The sequence below is a fragment of the Rattus rattus genome, chromosome 10 (assembly GCF_011064425.1).
Source record: "Rattus rattus isolate New Zealand chromosome 10, Rrattus_CSIRO_v1, whole genome shotgun sequence".
Lineage (NCBI taxonomy): Eukaryota > Metazoa > Chordata > Mammalia > Rodentia > Muridae > Rattus > Rattus rattus.
In genome coordinates, this window is record NC_046163.1 from 93,047,256 (window position 1) to 93,067,389 (window position 20,134).

Below are 20,134 nucleotides of genomic sequence, written 5' to 3' on the forward strand. Positions count from 1 at the left end.
CCTGTCTTACTGTTTAGTGCTTGAATGCATCTGCATGCACACATGCATGGCTATGAGGGGGTGTCTAATTGAGAGAACATGTGGTGGAATAATTTCCTTGCTCTTTATATGAAGTCTCAATGACTAGTAAACTTACCTCCAAAGTAGTAACTATTTCCAGAATAGATCTGTAGCCAGGAGATGTCTGGAGGCAGGGATGCAGCATCATTATCCAGTGTGAGAGTAACACGATTTCTTCTGGCATTGATGCTGACAAAATGCCAGAGGCCATCATTCAAATCACTGCCTGCAAGAGAAAGAGAAAGGCCTGTTTCATTAGCATGATTTCTCTCTTCTGCGTTATAGCTCAGTCTCTTTCCCTAAAACATTTCTGATAGTTTTTTCTTAGAAACAAATGGAACAAATCAAATATGTGGGACATCTGTGCCAAATAAAGGAATGCTATATATTAATTAGTATGGTGATGGATAGTTGAGGAAGAAAAAGCTGAAAAACAATAACTGTTAAACCCCCTCAAATGATACCAGTAATTATAATCTCAGACAGAGGAGTCATATGTCACTTAAGTCCTCTGACTTTTTCTAAAGTTTGTATCCTGCTGTTATTGGAAGTTTGTTCAAGTTTTCATTTAAAACATTTGTCCCAATTATCAAAACTAGAATGTCAGATATTTTTTTAAGCTTTCTACTGCTGAGCTTCACTGGCTCTGGGAAATTATTTATTTAATTATGCAGGATTATTTTCTTAATTTCTTTTCCTGTTTCTGCGATAAAATACAAATTTAACTCAATTAATAATGAGTCTATTTCATTTTGTAGTTTAAAGATACAGTAGTGGCATAGTGGCAGGAAAGTTGAAGCAACAGAAGCTTGAAGCACCTGCTTATGACATATCCACAATTAGGAGATAGAGAAGGATGAATAGATAGTGCTTTTGATTTCTCTACAGTATTCCATCAAGGATCAGATCACCAGCCCAGAGAATAGTCCTGCTTACAATTGTGAGGATGGATCTTTCAATATGCACTACCATACTCAAGGAAATCTCTCACAGATATTCTCAGTCTAACCTTAATTTCTGCACTCCCTCATGGTGTTCCTGGCAGTTTCCTCACCTGCAAAATGGGAAACTGATTCTACTTAAAGATGACTCCAGAGACTAAAGCTACTACTGTAATTATATGTGAGGACAGTCCTCCTTAAGTGTCCAGTCACTGATGTGAACGAATACAGATTAACAGAACCGAAAGTTCCAAACAGCCTGGGGTTAGGAAAATGCACATATCAACATTGCATATCTTGGTATTTTGAAATAATCCACAGATAAAAGGCAGAAAAAACTGTTCAAAGGGCTAAAATCCCATCCATTCATTTTAAGTGAATGAGGAAGAAAAATAACAACCCATCGAGTGGATACCTAGGCTGATTCTGGGCATGACATGTCTGCTTCCCTTCTAAATTCATAGAAGCTATGATTACCCATACAAGATATCATAAAATGTGTCCACCAACACCCTGTCACTCAGTGTGAAGAACTTAAAATACCTCAATCTATCATGATTTCTATGCAGTTAATGGTTGCTGGAAAAGAGGGCATTTCCTTGAACAGTGTAGGCACGAGTAAGGTATTTCAGAACCTGTAACTCCTGAATCATGCTCCCGTAAACAACACTAATGGAACCACTTGTGTTATTAAAAGCAAAGATGATCACAGTGAAAAGGGAACTTGTTTGGGAGAGGAGGTATCAATAGGAGTGGGGTGAGCAGAAGAGTGAAAGAGAAAGAGAGAGAGAGAGAGAGAGCAAAAAAAGAGTGATTAAAATGGATACAATCAAAATACATTAGCCCATTGAGCAAAAATTTGAGGAGACAGACATTTGTCCAGATAATGAAGAAATGGATCATAGAAAATAGAAGACAATGGGTAGAGAGATGCACCAAAAATGACAATCAAAGCAGGTGGGAAGAGAAACCAGTCACCAAGCCCTTATGTGCCAGGCTAGAAAGAACATCCAGCAAGAGCCTTTGAAACAGGGTTCTGGAGAGTATTTTACTCAAATCAATTTCCTCAAAATCCAGTGGAGGGAATGTGAACATTAGCACTAAAACAAACAAACAAACAAACAAACAAACAGCAACAGCCAAGACAAAAAATAAAATCCATGATTTGGATGGCTCTGACACAGTTACAGGGGCAGAATACCTTGCCTGACAATCCCTCAAACCCTCCTAAAAACTAAAGGCCGTGGCACAAGCATTTATAATCCCAGAATGGCTATAATCATAGGGAGGTATACACAGAAGAATCTGTAAAAGTATTTAGGCCAGCTAACTCTCCAAGTCTCAAGCAGTCTCTCACGACAATGTATAAAATTGAAGACCAATAACCAAGGGTTGTCCACTGACTTTATATGCATATTCAGGTGCTTCAACAACCCTAAGCAAGTGCCCCCATTACCTCACAGAGAAGCACATGAGCTTACTTCCCCCTGCTTTTCTTTCTTCCTGCTCCAATCACACACAAAAAACCACAAACATATGTGAATGAGTTTAACAAAATAAAATCAGAGAAAGAATCACTGCAGTTAAACAAAGGAATCAGTGAGTGCCTTCAACTTGAGAATAACCGTGCCAGAGATATACATACTCAGAGGGTAATATGATCGTAGAGGCAGTGCCCCTCAGTCCTATTCATTAGTGAAGATCATTGCAAGGGACTGTATGACAAGATAATAGGTAAGATATCAGCTGAAAAAAGCAGAGCTGGGGTAAACAAGAAGCAATTTCTAGAGGAACACTAGATAGGACTTAGCAGAGGCCCCTGGACCATTCAACGAAAAGTTTTCTGGAAAAAAAAAGACAGAAAGAAGCCTGTCTGGTTCTGAGTGATCAGGGAAAGGCAACCAGCTCTGAGCCTCTGTGTAGAAAATCCAACACAGGGTGGTTCCAGCGCCAAGTACCAAACCTGTTTCCCAGCTGTGCTTTTACCAGGGCAGCTGTGTCACATCTGCTCAGAGAAGCACTGATGACAGGGATCCACCATCTTGCAAGAAACTCTCTCAACATCTTCTTTCTCTGAAGGGGAGACCCAGAGGCTTCACCACCGGGTGACACTATCTTCTCTCATAGTCAGCTGTCCCAGACAAGCTAGGTTTTGGGTCTTGGCCATGGGTATTATGAAGAAATGCTTTTGTCACTTTATTCCTAGTGATGAACATTTGATATTTTGCAAGAACAATTGGGATGTAAGATGACTCTAGGCCTGTTTTGGTTATATCTGTATACTAATTTAAATATATCTCCAAACATATAAAGTCATATTTAAAGTAAGCAACTGACAGTTCAGGAAGGGATCTGTGATTCACCAAACACTTGGCTAGGTGTAGGCCATAGTAGGATGGCAGTACACAAAGTCATACAAGTTCACTGTAATCCCAGGCCTGACTATCTCCCCTCATTACATACAGATGCATACCATCAGAGGACATGACTAAGGTATAGTAGTAGGAACAAGATTTTCCTTTATCTGTTTATATATGATTTCTGTGCTCTGATCCTTTACAATACCACAATCCATGTCTATATTTGATTGTTGTTATTGTTGGTGATGTTATGTGGTGTGTGTGTGTGGGGGGGGTGTTTTGAATATGTTTGTGTGTATGTGAATGGTAGAGGCTGAGACCAGATGTTTTCTTCAGACACTACTACCTTTTTTTTTTTGAGACAAAATCTTTCAGTGATTCTGTAATATGTTTTTGACTATCTGGATGGTCATTGAACTCCAGGATTCCCCTTCAGCTCTTTCAATTCTTTCTCTAATTCCTCCAATGAGGGTCCTGTTCTCAGTTGAATAACCATTCTGCTAAGATTCATCTCTGTGTTTGACATGCTCTGGTTGTGTCTCTAAGGAGACATCTATATCCAATTCCTGTCAGCATACACTTCTTAGCTTCATCAATCTTATCTAGTCTTATATGCATGGGCTGTGTAACCAGGTAGAGCAGGCTCTGAATGGCCGTTCTTTTAGTCTCTGCTCTAAAGTTTGCCTCCATAACCCTTCCTATGAATATTTTTGTTCCCCTATTTAAGAAGAAGTGAAATGTCCACACTTTGGTCATCCTTCTTCTTGAGATTCTTGTGGTCTGTGGATTGCATCATGGGTAATTCAAGCTTTTGGAATAATATCCACTTATCCACTTATCAGTTAGTGCATACCCTGTGGGTTTTTCTGTGATTGGGTTACCTCACTCAGAATGAAATATCCTAGTTCCATCCAGTTGCCTATGAATTTCATGAAGTCATTGTTTTTGATATGAGTAGTACTCCATTGTATAGATGTACTACATTTTCGGTATCCATTTCTCTGGTGTAGGGTATCTGAGTTCATTCCACCTTCTGGCTACCATAAATAAGGTTGCTATGAACATAGTAAAACATGTGTTTTTGTTGTTTGTTGGAGCATCTTTTGGGTATATGCCCAGGAGAGGTAGAGCTGGGTCCTCAGGTAGTGCAATGTCCAATATTTAGAGGAACCTCCAGACTAATTTCCAGAGTGGTTGTACTAGTTAGCAATCCTACCAACAATGGAGGAGTGTTCCTCTTTTTCCACATCCTTGCCAGCACCTGTTGTCACCTGAATTTTTTATCCTAGCCATTCTGACTTGTGTGAGGTGGAATATCAGGGTTGTTTGAATTTGCATTTCCCTGATGACAAAGGATGTTGAACATTTTTTTAGGTATCTCACAGTCATTTGATATTCCTCAGTTGAGAATTCTTTGTTTAGCTTTGTACCCCCATTTTAATAGGGTTATTTGGCTCTCTGGAGACTAACTTCTTGAGTTCTTCGAATATTTTGGATATTAGCCCTCTGTCTGATGTAGGATTGGTAAAGATCTCTTCCCAATCTTTTGGTTGCTGTTTTTGTCCTAATGACAGTGTCCTTGCCTTACAGAAGCTTTGCAGTTTTATGAGGTCTCATTTGTTGATTCTTGATCTTAGAGCATAAGTCATTGGTGTTTTGTTCAGGAAATTTTCCCCAGTGTCCATGTGTTGGGGGCTCTTCTCCATTTTTTCTTCTATTAGTTTAACTGTATCGGGTTTGATGTGGAGGCCCTTGATCCATTTGGACTTAAGCTTTGTACAGGGAAATAAGTATGGTAAGACGTGCATTCTTCTACATCCTGACCTCCAATTGAACCAGCACCATTTGTTGAAAATGCTATCTTTTTTCCATTGGATGGTTTTAGCTCCCTTGTCAAAGATCAAGTGACCATATGTTTGTGGGTAAATTTCTCGGTCTTCAATTCTATTCTACTGTTCTACCTCCCTGTCTCTGTACCAATACCATACAGTTTTTGTCACTATTGTTCTTTAATACTGCTTCAGGTTAAGGATGGTGATTCCCCCAGAAGTTCTTTTATTGTTGAGGATAGTTTTTACTCTCTTTGTTTGTTTGTTTGTTTTTTTTTGTTATTCCAAATGAGTTTGCAAACTGCTCTTTTTATCTCTATGAAGAATTGAGTTGTAATTTGATTGGGGTTTCATTGAATCTGTATATTGCTTTTGGCAAAATGGCCATTTTTACTATATTAATCCTGCAAATCCATGAGCATATGAGGTCTTTCCCTCTTCTGAGATCTTCAATTCAATTTCTTGAGAAACTTGAAGTTCTTGTGATATGTATCTTTCACTTGCTTGGTTAGAGTCACACTGTGGTATTTTATATTATTTGGGACTATTGTCAAGGTTGTAGTTTTTCTAATTTTTTTCTCAGTCTGCTTATCCTTTATGTAGAGGAAAGAAAGTGATTTGTTTGAGTTTATTTTATACCCAGCTACTTTGCTGAAGTTGTTTATCTGATTTAGTAGTTCTTTGCTAGAAATTTTGGCGACACTTAAATATATTATCATATGGTCTTCAAATAGTTTAATTTTGATTTCTTCCTTTCCAATTTGTATCGCTTTGACCTCCTTTTGCATCCTGAATCCTCTCTAGGACTTCGAGTATTATATTGAATAAAAACGGAAAAAATGGGTAGCCTTGTCTATTTCCTGATTTTAGTGGGATTCCTTCAAGTTTCTCTCCATTTAGTTTAATGTTTGTTACTGGCTATATGTTGCTTTTACTGCGTTTCGTTATAGGCCTTGAATCACTGACTTTCCAGGACTTTTATCATGAAGGGGTATTGAATTGTTTCATGCTTTCTCAGAATCTAATGAAATGATCATGTGGTCTTTCTCTTTGAATTTATTTATATAGTGGATTAAATGAATGGATTTCTGTATTTTGAATCATCCCTGCATCCTTAGGATGAATTCTACTTGATCCTGACGGATGATTGTTATGATGTGTTTTTGCATTCGGTTTGAAACAATTTCATTGAGTATTTTTGTGTTGATATTCATAAGGTAAATTAGTCTGAAGTTCTCTTTCTTTTATGGGTCTTTGTGTAGTTTAGGTATAAGCATAATTATGGCTACATAGAAGGAATTGGGTAGAACTCTATCTGTTTCAATTTGGTGGAATAGTTTGGACAGTATTCATATGAAGTCTTCTATGAATGTCCAATAGAATTCTTCACTAGACGCTCTCTGGTCCTGGGCTTTTTTTGACTGGGAGATTTTAATAAATGTTTCTATTTCTTTAAGAGTTTTGGGATTGTTTAGATGGTTTATCTGATCCTGGTTTAACTTTGGTACCTTGTATTTGTCTAGAAAATTGTCCATTTCCTCCAGATTTTCCAGTTTTGTTGTACATAGGCTTCTGTAGTGGGATCTGAAAATTTTTTTGATTTTCTTCAGATTCTGTTGTTACGTTTCTTTTCATTTGTGATTTTGTTAATTTAGATACACTCTCTGTGCCCTCTGGATAGTCTGGCTAAGAGATTATCTATCTTGTTGATTTTCCTAAAAAACAGACCCTGCTTTTGCTGATTCTGTGTATAGTCTTTTTTGTTTCTACTTGACTGATTTCAGTCCTGAGTTTGATTATTTCCTGACTTTTACTCCTCTTCGGTGTATTTGCTTCTTCTTGATCTAGAGCTTTTAGGTGTGCTGTGAAGCTGCTAATGTACACTTTCTCCTGTTTCTTTTTTGAGGCACTCATAACTATGAGGTTTCCTCATAGCACTGCTTTCATTGTGTCCCATAATTTGGGTATGTTGTGCCTTCATTTTCATTAAATTGTAAAATGTCTTTAATTTCTTTCCTTCTTTCTTCCTTGACCATGTTATCACTGAGTAGAACATTGTTCAACTTCCATGTATATGTGGACTATCTGGTATTTTTGTTGTTATTGAAGACCATTCTTAGTCCATGTTGATCTGATAGGATGAATGGGATTATTTCAGTCTTCTTGTGTCTGATAAGGCCTGTTTTGTGACCGATTATATGGTCAATTTTAGAGAAGGTATCATGAGGTGCTGAGAAGAAGGTATATTCTTTTGTTTTATGATGAAACGTTCTATAAGTCCATTTAGTTTATAACTTCTGTTAGTTTCTCTATGTTTCTGTTTAATTTCTGCTTCCATGATCTGTCCATTGATGAGTGTGGGGTGTTGAAATTTCCTACTATTATTGTGTGAGTTGCAATGTGTGTTTTGATTTTTAGTAAGGTTTCTTTTATGAATGTAGGTGCCCTTGCATTTGGAGCATAGATATTTAGGATTGAGAGTTCAACTTACTGAATTTTTCCTTTGATGAATAAGAAGTGTCCTTCCTTATCCTTTTTGATAACTTTTTGTTAAAAGTCAAATTTATTCAATATTTGAATGGGTATTCCAGGTTTTTACTTCAGACCATTTACTTGGAAAGTTTTTTTTCAGCCTTTTACTCTGATGTAATGTCTGTCTTTGTCTCTGAGGTTTGTTTCCTGTATGCAGCAAAATCCTGGGTTCTCTTTAAGTATACTGTCTGTTAGGCATGTTTTTTTTATAGTGAAATTAGTTCAATGATGTTACGATATATTAAGGAATAGTGATTGTTGTTTCCTATTTTGTTGTTGTCGTTGTATTTGTTGGTAAATGTGGAATTATGTTTTTGTGTCTCTCTTCTTTTGGTTTCATTGCAAAATTACTTTTGTGCTTTTTCTGTGGTGTAGTTTCCTTCCTTGTGTTGGGGTTTTACATCTATTATCCTTTGTAGGCCTGGATTTATAGAAATATAATGTGCAATTTGGTTTTGTCATGGAATATCTTGGTTTCTGCATGTATGCTAATTGAGAATTTTGCTGGATATTGATTGTAACCTGGGCTGGAATTTGTGTTCTCTTATGGTCTGTATGACATCTACCCAGGATCTTCTGGTTTTTATAGTATCTGGTAAAAAATCTGGTGCAATTCTGATAGGCCATCATTTATATGTTTCTTTACCTTTTTCCCTTACTGTTTTTAATGTTCTTTCTTTGTTTTGTACATTTGGCGTTTTGAATATTATATGACAGGAGGAATTTCTTTTCTGGTCCAATCTTTTTGGAGTTCTATAGGCTTCTGGTATGTTTAGGGGCATCTCTTTCTTTAGTTTAAGGTAGTTTTGTTCCATAATTTTGTTGAAGATATTTACTGACTCTTTAAGTTGGGAGTCTTCACTCTCTTCTATATGTATTATCCTTAGGTTTGATCTTCTCATTGTGTCCTGGATTTCCTGGATGTTTTGGGCTAGGAGCTTTTTGTGTTTTACATCATCTTTCATGGTTGTGTGGATGTTGTCTATGGTATCTTCTGGCCCTGAGATTCTCTTTTCTTTCTATTGTATTCTGCTGGTGACTCTTGCATCTCTGACTCCTGATCTCTTTCCTATGTTTTCTATCTTCAGAGTTGTCCTTCTTTGTGTTTTCATTATTGTTTTGGTTTTCATTTTTACATCCTCGATGGTTTTTTCAATTCTGTCACCTGTTTCTTTGTGTTTTGCTATGACCCTATAAGAGATATTTGTGTTTCCTCTTTAAGGGCTTCTACTTCTTTACTTGTGTTGTCCTGTATTTCTTTAAAGAGGTTATTTTTGTCCTTCTTTTTTTTTTCTTTTTTTCGGAGCTGGGGACCGAACCCAGGGCCTTGTGTTTGCTAGGCAAGTGTTCTACCACTGAGCTAAATTCCTAACCCCTATTTTTGTCCTTCTTAAAATCCTCTATCATCATCATAAGATGTGATTTTCAATCAAAATCTTGCTTTTCTGGTGTATTTGAATATCCAGTTTTTGCTTTGGTGGGAGAACTGGGCTCTGTGGATGTCAAGTATTCTTGTTTTCTGTTCCTTAGTTTCCTGTGCTTGCCTCTCCATCAGGATGTCTCTGCTGTTAGCTTCTCTTGCTGTCTCTGACAATGGGTTGACTCTCCTGTAGGCCTCTGTGTCAGCACCCCTTAGACCAGTTTTCTTTCAGCCAGATCTGGGAATAGAGAGCTGCTCTTGAGAATTGTGTGACTTGAAGCCTCCAGGTACATTGCTTGGTGCAGAAGATTGGGTCTTACCTCTCCTCTCAGGTATGTAGGCCCTCCTGGTGACTGGCTTTCAGGTTTTGGTGCAGGCAGAAACTTGAAGGGCTCTGCCCATGACTGCTCCTAGGTCCCTGTGCCCAGAGGGCACAGATGGCACTTGGTGGTTTCTTCTTGTGTCAGAAATGTGGGCTGATCATAGTTGTTTCTTCTGTGTTCTAAGATTTTCTACACTTCTGAGGGTCCCACCTTCTCCTCCATGGCATTTGGGTACAGAGAACTCTGAGATTGGATCAGTTCAGTTCCAGGCACAGGCAGTAACCAGAAGGTTCCTACTGCTGACTGCCAATATATTCATGTATCCAGAGGCCGCTATGCAGGTTCCTCTTGGGCTGGGAATTTGAGCAGAAGTGGGCAGAAGTGGAGGGCTCCCCTGAGCTCTCAGGATTTTCTGCACTTCTAGGAGTTAAGCTCTCTCCCCCCAAACCTACTTTTAAAGACATAGGGTTCCTGTGCATCTTCATTTCTGAAAATTCCCCATTCCTTTAAAATTTGATCCAGAGTATTAAACATACTTCTCTTTTATATACATACATACATACATACATACATACATATACATATACATATGCATATACATATATTCACATACATATTTTTTTTCTTCACATGAAAGCTAGGCATGGTCCTCATGATTGATACTTGTTCAGAATGAACCAACTCAATTTGCCCCTATTGAGTGTTAGAGGATTTAAAGCAGTGGTTCTTTCTTTTCTCCCATTAATTTATTTATACATTTTACATCCCCATCATAGTCACCACCCCCATCCTCCTAGTTCCCCCTCATAGAGTCCATTAGCCTCCTCTTCTTCTCTGAGAATGTGGAGGCCCATTGGTTTACCAAACAACTCTGGCACATGAAATCATTGCAGGACAAAATACACCTTCTCCTACTAAGTCCAGATAAGAAAGCCCAGGAAAGGGAATAAGGTTCACAGGTAGGCAACCAAGTCTGGGACAATCCACACTCCAGTTGTTGAGTGACCCACAATACATAACAAATACTGGATAGTATTAGTATAGAGTTGTTGATCAGTGGAATTGAATTGCAGACACATAATGAAACCCTGGGACCTTTAAGCACTTGATATTTGACAAAAACCAAAAAATTATATGATGCAAAAAGAAAAGCATCTTCATCAAGTGGTTCTGGTCAAACAAAATAGTTGCATGTAGAAGAATGCAACTAGATCTATATTTATCACAAAACTTCACAAAACTCAAGTTCAAGTGAATCAAAGACATCAACAGAAAACAGGATACCCTAAATCTAATAGAAGAGAAAATTGGTACATCCTTAATCATTTTGCTGTTACAAAATTGGGAGACAACCTTCTGAACAAAATACAAATAGCTAGAACACTAAGTTCAACAATTAATAAATAGGACCCCATGAAATTGCAAATATTCCATAAGACAAAAGACACAGTCAGTAGAGAAGTGGTTCTTAACCTGCAGGTTGCGACCTCTTTGAATTTGAATGGTATTTCACATGGGACACATATCGAGGATCCTGCATATCAGATATTTGCATTACAACTCATAATAGTAGCAGCATTAAAGTTAAGAAATAGCAATGCAAATAATTTTATGATTGGGTGCAGCACAGCATGATAACTTTATTAAAGAGTCACAGCATTTAGAACCATGATCTAGAGGGAAACAGATAATATGTCTTGATTCATGCAAATTTTTGCATTATTTCTGAAAGATGATGTATCCATAATACCAAACATCTTACAAATGTGGTGTTTCATTTTCCATAGAAGCTGTCTAAAGAACTAATTCTAAAATAATGATGCCTGAAGCCAACTTCTAAGGTGTTAATACTTTATGAGGCCATTTATGAGGTCAAAATAATGAATATTTCCAATAGCACTGAATTAGTTGAATTGTATATGGTAGATTCATGTTAGGAATTATAATATGCTTTTGGAAAAAAACTAAAACCATACGTTGCAACAAAGTTTTCCAAGATACCTACTGAAGTGAAAGCTGTAGAGTTGGCATGGAATCTATGGGAGTGGCCCTAGCTGAGATTCCTGCCATAGGGGTGTATAGAGTGTGAGGTGGCTTCTCCTGTAGCCATGCAGGATTTTTAGAGGAGGGAGGGGGATATAACACACCACCCACAAAACCTTCAACCCAAAACTTGTCTTTTCTATAAGTTGTGCAGGGATAGAGATGGAAGAGAGACTGAGGGAACAACCATCCAATGACTGCCCCAACTTGTGATCCATCCCATGTGAGATAGCCATCCCCTGATACTATTAATGATATTTTGCCATGCTTGAAGACAGAAATACAGCATCATTGTCTCTTTTATAATCACCCTTCCCCAGACTCTCAAATGCTAGTGCCTCAATCATAGGCAAATACCACTGTGTCTGGTCAGCATCTTTCATATTATAACTGTTTTTGAAATATGATTCATATATCTTGTATTTCATCTACTTAGAGTTTGCAACTCAAAATATTTTAACATGGTCAGATTTCAGAAACCATTTAAAATTATCAATTTTAAAATAATTTCCCATTCATTAACACTGGTCCTACTCATTAATCTGTCATTTTTCTCTAAGAATTTGTCTTTTTTGAGCTTTTAAAAATACAGCGTACAGTGTAGTCTAATTTGTTACTGAGTTATTTAGCTTAAAGGGTATATAGTTAAACCATATTTGTTTTGCTATTAGTTTAAATTATTGTGAAGAATTATGTTAGGTATATTTGAGGAATTCACATGAGTGTTCTCTATGCTCTTACGAATAACATGTGTGTGACATTTCTGAGTTACATGGTAACTATATTACTCCCTTTGGGGAACCACAACACAATTCCCCAACTGTATTTAGTTCTTTCTACTCCCACTTGACCACTTGAACTTAAAATTTTGATTTTATATTTTGGTTATGTGTGTGTGTGTGTGTGTGTGTGTGTGTGTGTGTTTTCTATATGTATGGGTAAACATGAACATCTCCATACATGCAGACAACTTGATCTTCTAATTACTTTTCATTTTATATGTGAACATTTTGCCTGTATGTATGTCTATACACTCCTATATGCCCTGTTTCCACACAAAAGGACATCAGATCCTCTGGAATTGGAGTAAGAGATGGTTGTAAGCCATCATGTGCATGTTGGGATTTGAAACTGAATCTTCTGCAAGAGTATTTAGAGGCTAGTAGCTAGTAGCTCTTAACTGCTGAACCTTCATATCTGCAGACCCTCCACCTTGATTTTTAAAGATAAGGACTCTATGGCCTTAGTCTCACTGATTTGGCTAGGCTTACTAGACATGGAGCCCCAGCAATCAGTCTTTGATTACCCAGCCATAGATTATGAATACATACTACTATACCCACTTTTAAAGGCGGTCTTTTTGCTTATACAGAGAAAGAGTAGTTATTTGTGCTTAGGGCATTAATTCATTGGTGTATCAGTCACACACAGAGGCAGGATGGGACACAGACTCTTTCATTGTTACCACTGGATGAACCTGCTGCAGACTTTTTTCTACGTATTACCCCTTACTTAAAACCCTGTAACTTATTATATCAGGGAACATAGACTATAACTTAATCTTTCAAAACATGCTTGCTTCTCTGGAAAAGATACACAATATACTGGAGCATGACTTAGATGTTTAGGCTTTCTAGACCTCATTAAGTCTAATTTAGCTGTATTTTCATGGAAATATATCATCTACTTCTACTTATCAGTTAAAAGGTACTTTCAAATTTTGCAAGGACCAAGAATAGAATAAAGAAATAAGAGAATAAGACAATCTTGAAATTCCAATTACATGGTATAAGAAAATATCACCATTGGAACCTTTATAATCAGTTACCTGAGTCATTCTTTCCTTGGACAGCATTTGTATATACACAGTAAACCATTAACTCTTTCTTGTATCGTAGACTGGAGTACACATTCATTAACATTTTCCTGTCTTCCTTTACATCCTTAGCTGTCGATGTATGTGCGGGTGTGCAAGTGAGTGCACATGTTCTCAAGGATGGCAGAAGTTGACATCAGATACCTACTCATCCTCTTTTCACTTTGATCTTTGAGATTAAAGATTAAATCTTTAATCCCACTGAGCCTATAGTTTACTGGATAACTCTGCTAGACCGATTGTCAGTTAGCATTCCTCTGTCTCTGGCTCAGCCACTGCCTTTGGCTCTGCCTCTGGCTCTTGCTTTACTGCCTTCACCTCCCTGGCACTGTTAAATGGCTGTGTTGGTTCACATAAGATGTATTCCTAAGTGGTAGGATCAAAGTCAGGACCTCAAGCTTGTAGTGTAAACAGTTTACCTAAAAAGCCCCTCCCAGCACCTCTAAGGCTTTCCTTTCTATCATCAAAGCTAGGATGGATGATCATTCTCTGTGCCCTACTTCCTACCTGAGTTTGTTACAAGTTATTTAAATAACAAGATATATATATATATATATATATATATATATATATATATATATTTGCATGGTTCTGGGGACAAATGCTGCAGCCTTGTACCAACCAGTCATATCTAGTCCAGCAGCACTAAACGTTATCCTAGTCTTTGGTGTTTACATAACACTGTACTGTTGGCCATGCTAGTCTCAAACTCATAGTCTCCCTACTTCTACCTCTCAGTTCCAGGATTATTGACATAGGGAATCAGACCCAGCTAAGGAGGAAACATGTCATGTCTTCAGAGCACATACCCCTAAGGTGTATTGTGGAGCAAGAGAATAAAGCCTCTTGTTTATCTTGCAAGTTCATTCCTTTATGAGTCAAGTTTAATCTATTTTTTATTTCCCAATATCCATCCCATCACAAGGTCTCTATAAAGTTAAATTAGAACATTCAGTTTTCCATGTAAATCACTGAACTGACAGACAGGATACATCTTTTCTCTGCTACATCTATACTTTCTGATTCCATCGTTGTCCACATCCATCTTCCAGTTTTAAAGCTCATTTTCTCTGCACGAATACGTTTCATAAGCTGTATGAATGGGGGAAGGTATCTCTTGACAGTAGACTGTAGTAACTTAAATATCAAAGGAGATTAAAACTTACTAGTGAATGATATATTAACTTAAATGCATCAACACTATATAGGTAACTCCAGCTGCTGGGAGTTGATTAGTAAAACTACCATGTGTAAGACTGAGTCCATCAACATTCTGCCATGGAGAGGGAAGAGAGTTCTAGGCAGTTAACAGTGCCTCATCCCATTAGTGAGAACAAATAATAGGAGAGGGGAGGGGACATTTTCCCTAAGTGGTGTGTCTACTGCTAAGTTGTTTATGCTCCTAAAAAGAATCTCTCCCATGTGTTTCTGGTTAAGAAATTTTCATTAATTTTGTTGGTTCACTTAAAAAGGAGACATTGGAGTAGGACCATTTGGGAAGAAGAACTGGAACATTAAGAGGAAGAGAAACTGAAGATGACAAGGGGGGTAGTCTTGACATAAATACCTATATGAATGTATGCAAATGTTGTAATGAAGCATGTTATTATAGACTAATAAACAATGAATCGTAAACATGGATACACTGCTCCTCAGCAATTTTTTTTATAAATGTCTGTAGCATCCAATGTCAAATCCATTTATTTAGGTCATATTATTAACAACATTGTGTTATTAATTAACAACTTGTTTGTGCAAGCTTTCTGTTTCCAGTAGAATGAAAAGTGGCTGAGGGTCAGAGTGTGTGTCATGTTTCTATGCCTCCTGTGGCATCCACAGGACCATGTCCTGCCTTCTCCAGTTGCTCCTTGATTGATGAAACATCCAAGCAGCTGAAAGTGCAGAGCCAAATACCAGCGCAAGACTGATTGCAACAGCGCAACACTGTATTGCCCATAAATGACAGGGTCAATCTTCCCTACTTGTACAAACCTGGCCTATGATTCAAGGAACCATGGATATGAAAGGCTTTATCAAAATGTGAGAGGGTGACCATCTGGTGTGGTTATCATTAGTGTCTGACTGAAAAACTGAGGTGAGTGTGACAGTGGTATTTTTCTAGTACAGGCATACATGTACAGTTCTAGGTTCTGCATGCTAAAATTATGTTCAAGCTCTAAGAATAGCTCTATGCCCTAAAGTGTAATTCATCCCTGACAAGCTCTACCTCCAAGCACATATCCTATTCTGCCCTTTTACCTCCAGAAATCTGAAATGATCATGGAACTTTATACGGCTAATTTTCATCCAAAGTTTCTTTTCTAATTGGAAGCCCTTTCTCTGTATTCATTGCTTGGTCAAATTCTATTCATTTTAAGGAGGAAAGCAAAAGTCGTCCTTCCCTCTCTTACCTTGTGTCTTTCCTGATACTTAGACTCTGTTAGAGGATGTAACTTTCATTCAGCCTCTACCTAGTCACCTGTGTGTAATACAGGCTTATAAAAATTCAATTAAAGAGAAGCAAGCTTGATTACATAAAGTAATTATTGAAGTGTAAGCTCAGAAGCTGGAAAGAAAATGAGGGTTTATGTGGCAACTAGATTATTCTGTTCAATATTAATGATAATAATCTAAATTTCTCGGATCCACATTACAGTAAACATGGAGAAAAGGAAGTGAACCAAGAAATTCAATTTTATCATTTTCATTTATCAACCCTGAGAAAGCTACAAAGACCACTAGGCTGGTAAATATTTACAACTTTGGCTTGATGCCTTGTATCTAGGTAGCTTTAGCTGTAAGCTTGACATAGTCCAGAGTCATATAAAAAGGAGTCTTAGTTAAAGGATAGGTGTGATCAAGTTGACTTATATATCTGTGGAGAATAGTTTGTTTATTTATTGACACAGGTGGATCCAGTTGACTGTGGGGGGTTCGGTTCACTGGAGTGATGGTGCTTAGCATGATCCTGAGAATGATTCAGTAAGCAGCAGCCTTCCATTCGTTTTCCTTCAAGGTCCTGCTTGAGTTGCCTCAATTTCCCTCAAAGATGGACTATGACTTGTAGGACGAAATAAACTCCATCCTCCCTGTGGACAGAGTGTTTTATATTTTTGGTTGTGAGCCTAGCCTTTAACGGCTGAGCCATCTCTCCAAACAAAGAGTGTTATAACAGCAACATATTTGAAACTAGACATCATGAAAGTCCAGTATCTGCATTTTTCAATTTCTCATACGTTGGAACCTTTCTACACAGTTCTGCCCATGGAAGCTTGAATTCTGCTCAATCAGACAGCTTTCTGTGATAGTCAAAGTACTTGACCCAGTGTTTATTTGCTCTCACTAATGGGATTTTCTCATCAACATCATTTTTACTAAAACAGTGAGCCATTAATTATTATTATATTGTTATTATTATTCTCCACAGATATATAAGTCAACTTGATCACACCAATCCTTTAAATAAGGATGGGATCCTTAGACTAATCCTGTTTTCTTGATGTGCAGATGGAGACTAGTTACAATGGCTTATATAAAAGGGACAATATTAGGGGAGCCACCATTAATATCAATCGTGAGACTGTACACTATAACAATCTGACCACTAGTATTAATCTGGGTGAATAATTCCATTCTTGTACTATATCCATATCCCTACCACTTATCTCCAGTGCCTAAGATGTAATTAATACATCCTCTGAGTACTACTCCTTCTTAGGTTTGACATATTTTACAACATATAATGGCTGTAATACAAATGTTTTCTTAAATCACTACTAGCTCTTTCTCTCTTTTAAAATTCATATCTGAATACATCTGTTAAATAGTGATTATACACTAATATTTTGAATAATACGAGTCAAAGAGAATATCCATCTACATAGAACTAACTGGATATTATCAGAAAAACACTCATATTTAAATACTTGTCTCCTAATTCTATATAGATGACCAAACGGTGTCGCTATATTCAGTCTGATAGATAAAAGCATCTCTGTTATGATAGTATCTGGCCCAAAACTCTGTTCTCTAGTGTTTTCCTCTGCTGCTGTGTAAAGGGGGAAAAAACCAAAATAATAGTTATTTTGAAGACTGGATCTTCATACTTCCTTTCTTACTGCCTTAACTTTTCCCATAAGACAAATCAAAACAACGTGAAGTACCCATGATTTTGAAGGGAAGCACAACAGAGCTACTTTTCATTTCCTATTACTTAATGTTTAAAATGACATTTAAAATCTTCTTTATAAAATTAACCAAGGTCTTTCTCTCTTTTTTTTCTTCCATTTTTATTAAATTGGGCATTTTATTTTTTTTCATTTTTATTTTATTTTTTTTCTTTTCTTTTTTTTTTTCCGGAGCTGGGGACAGAACCCAGGGCCTTGTGCCTGCTAGGCAAGCACTCTACCACTGAGCTAAATCCCCAACCCCTTTTTTCATTTTTATTAACTTGGGTATTTCTTATTTACATTTCGATTGTTATTCCTTTTCCCATTTTCCAGGCCAACATCCCCCTGACCCCACCTCCTCCCCTTCTCTATGGGTGTTCCCCTCCCCATCCTCGCCCCATTACCGCCCTCACCCAACAATCACGTTCTCTGGGGGTTCAGTCTTGGCAGGACCAAGGGCTTCCCCTTCCACTGGTGCTCTTACTAGGCTATTCATTGTTACCTAGGCAGTTGGAGCCCAGGGTCAGCCCCTGTATAGTCTTGGGTAGTGGCTTAGTCCCTGGAAGCTCTGGTTGGTTGGCATTGTTGTTCATATGGGGTCTCAAGCCCCTTCAAGTTCTTTCAGTCCTTTCTCTAATTCCTTCAACAGGGGTCCCGTTCTCAGTTCAGTGGTTTAATAATGGCATTCGCCTATGTATTTGCTGTATTCTGGCTGTGTCTCTCAGGAGAGATCTACATCCAGTTCCTGTTGGCCTGCACTTCTTTCCTTCATCCATCTTATCTAGTTTGGTGGTTGTATATGTATGGGCCACATGTGGCGCAGGCTCTGAATGGGTGTTCTTTCTTGGGCATTTCTTATTTACTTTTCAAATGTTTTTCCCTTTCCTGGTTTCCTGTCCATCAGCCCCATAACTCCTCCCCCTCCCCTTCTATATGGGTGTTCCCCTCCCCTCCCCCCCCCATTCCCCCCCCGTGTCAACAATCCCCTACACTGTTCCTGGTAGCTTCTAGGCCGGTTAGCCTTGTAGGCACTACAAAGAACAACGACCCTGTCTCAAACAATTCAGAAGCAAGGATTGAAACACAGGAGTCTCCTAAAACTCCACACATGGAGTATGAGACAAACATGCATGCAGTACTACACATAAACAAAAGAGGCCATAATCATGGAATCATATACACAAGGATTAAAATGATACAATGTGAGGCTAGTGTGGCAATTCACTATCATAGCCAAAGCATTCAGAGGAATGAGGCAACAGAATTTGGAATTCAAGGATAAGTAAGCTATGTGGTAAGATCCTGTCTTATGTTGAAAAACCAAAAGAAGAAAAGAAGGGAAGAAGAAAGAGAGAGAGAAAGAGAGAGAGAGAAAGGGAGGAAGGAAGAAAGAAAGAAGAAAGAGAGAAAGGAAGAAAGAAGAGGGAAGAAGAAATGGGGAGGAGCATAGAAAGAAAAGGAGGAAGATAAGAAGATAGGGCAGAGAAAAAAAAGTGTAGAGAAGTAGAGGATAGTAGAAGGAAGGAGAGAGTGGAAGAACAGCAGAGAAGAAGAAGAAATAAAAGAAAATGGTAAGTGTTCCTGAAAGAACAAGTGCTGAGTTCTCAGTACCACATGGCCCAGTGCCTCCAGAGACTTAGTAAATGACGACAAACCATGAATGGAGAAATAAGAAGACCCAGTCTCTTTTATTCATCTAAGTTTGCCTATATAGGCTTTCTAGTTCCTGAGTGGACTTAGCCAACCTCACTCTGAACTGTGATGCCTTGACTGTTTTCTATACCTATCTTGTGTCTGAGTTTCAGAATGTAGCCATAAGTTCAGAGGTCTGCAATAGACAGGACTGTGTAGAATGGGGCCAAGTCTCTGGAAGGGACTTGCCCTTCCTGACATAGATCCCATATCACCTCAGTCCTTGTCATGGACTATAATTTGACCCCAGAATCATTAGGAATAAAAATATACATATATATCTAAGAGGGCCTGTTGATAGGTTAGAGGGCAAAGTGTATGCTATGGACACAAAAGTACTTGAATTCAGAGTACCAAAACACTTTTAAAATCTGAGCTTGGCAGCCTAGGCCTATAACACCAGCACTAGTGCATATATATGGCTGTGTCCTGGGATTTGCTGGCCAAACCAGCCAATCTAGTGAATAACAGGTTAAATTGGATACCTCGTCTGAAAAACGAAGACTGAAGGTAAATAGCAATATAAGAAGATACTATATGTCCAGCTGTGTACATCACATTCATGATACTAGCAAAATACATGTTATATGTAAAATTCTCACAAATATATATTGATATATTAAATGTATATAGTATGACACTTAATATCAAACTTAGTAAATGTATAACGGGTGTCTAGTATATAAAAGAAAATAGTAGATATTCCTGCTGCCTTGCCTGAACTCTACCTAACTCCAGAATGAGTGCACTGAGAAAAACATTTGAAAATGAAAGACACAATTTTAGATCTAGTAAGAGCTTGTTTTTATTATCCCATCACAGTTGTTCCATAGACCATTCACATCAATTATGGTCTTCTTTACATGTGGTATTTAAGGAAGTGACAATA

At 37.8% G+C, this 20,134-nt stretch overlaps 1 protein-coding gene across 1 annotated transcript in view; it reads right to left on the reverse strand.

Moving 5' to 3' along the window:
- Nucleotides 1–20,134, reverse strand: part of LOC116911743 (contactin-associated protein like 5-3) — an 820,968-nt gene that overhangs the window by 416,684 nt on the left and 384,150 nt on the right. The window contains exon 9 of the mRNA XM_032915729.1: nucleotides 137–286. Within this exon, the coding sequence (XP_032771620.1) occupies nucleotides 137–286 (150 nt within the window). The remainder of the gene's footprint in view (nucleotides 1–136; nucleotides 287–20,134) is intronic.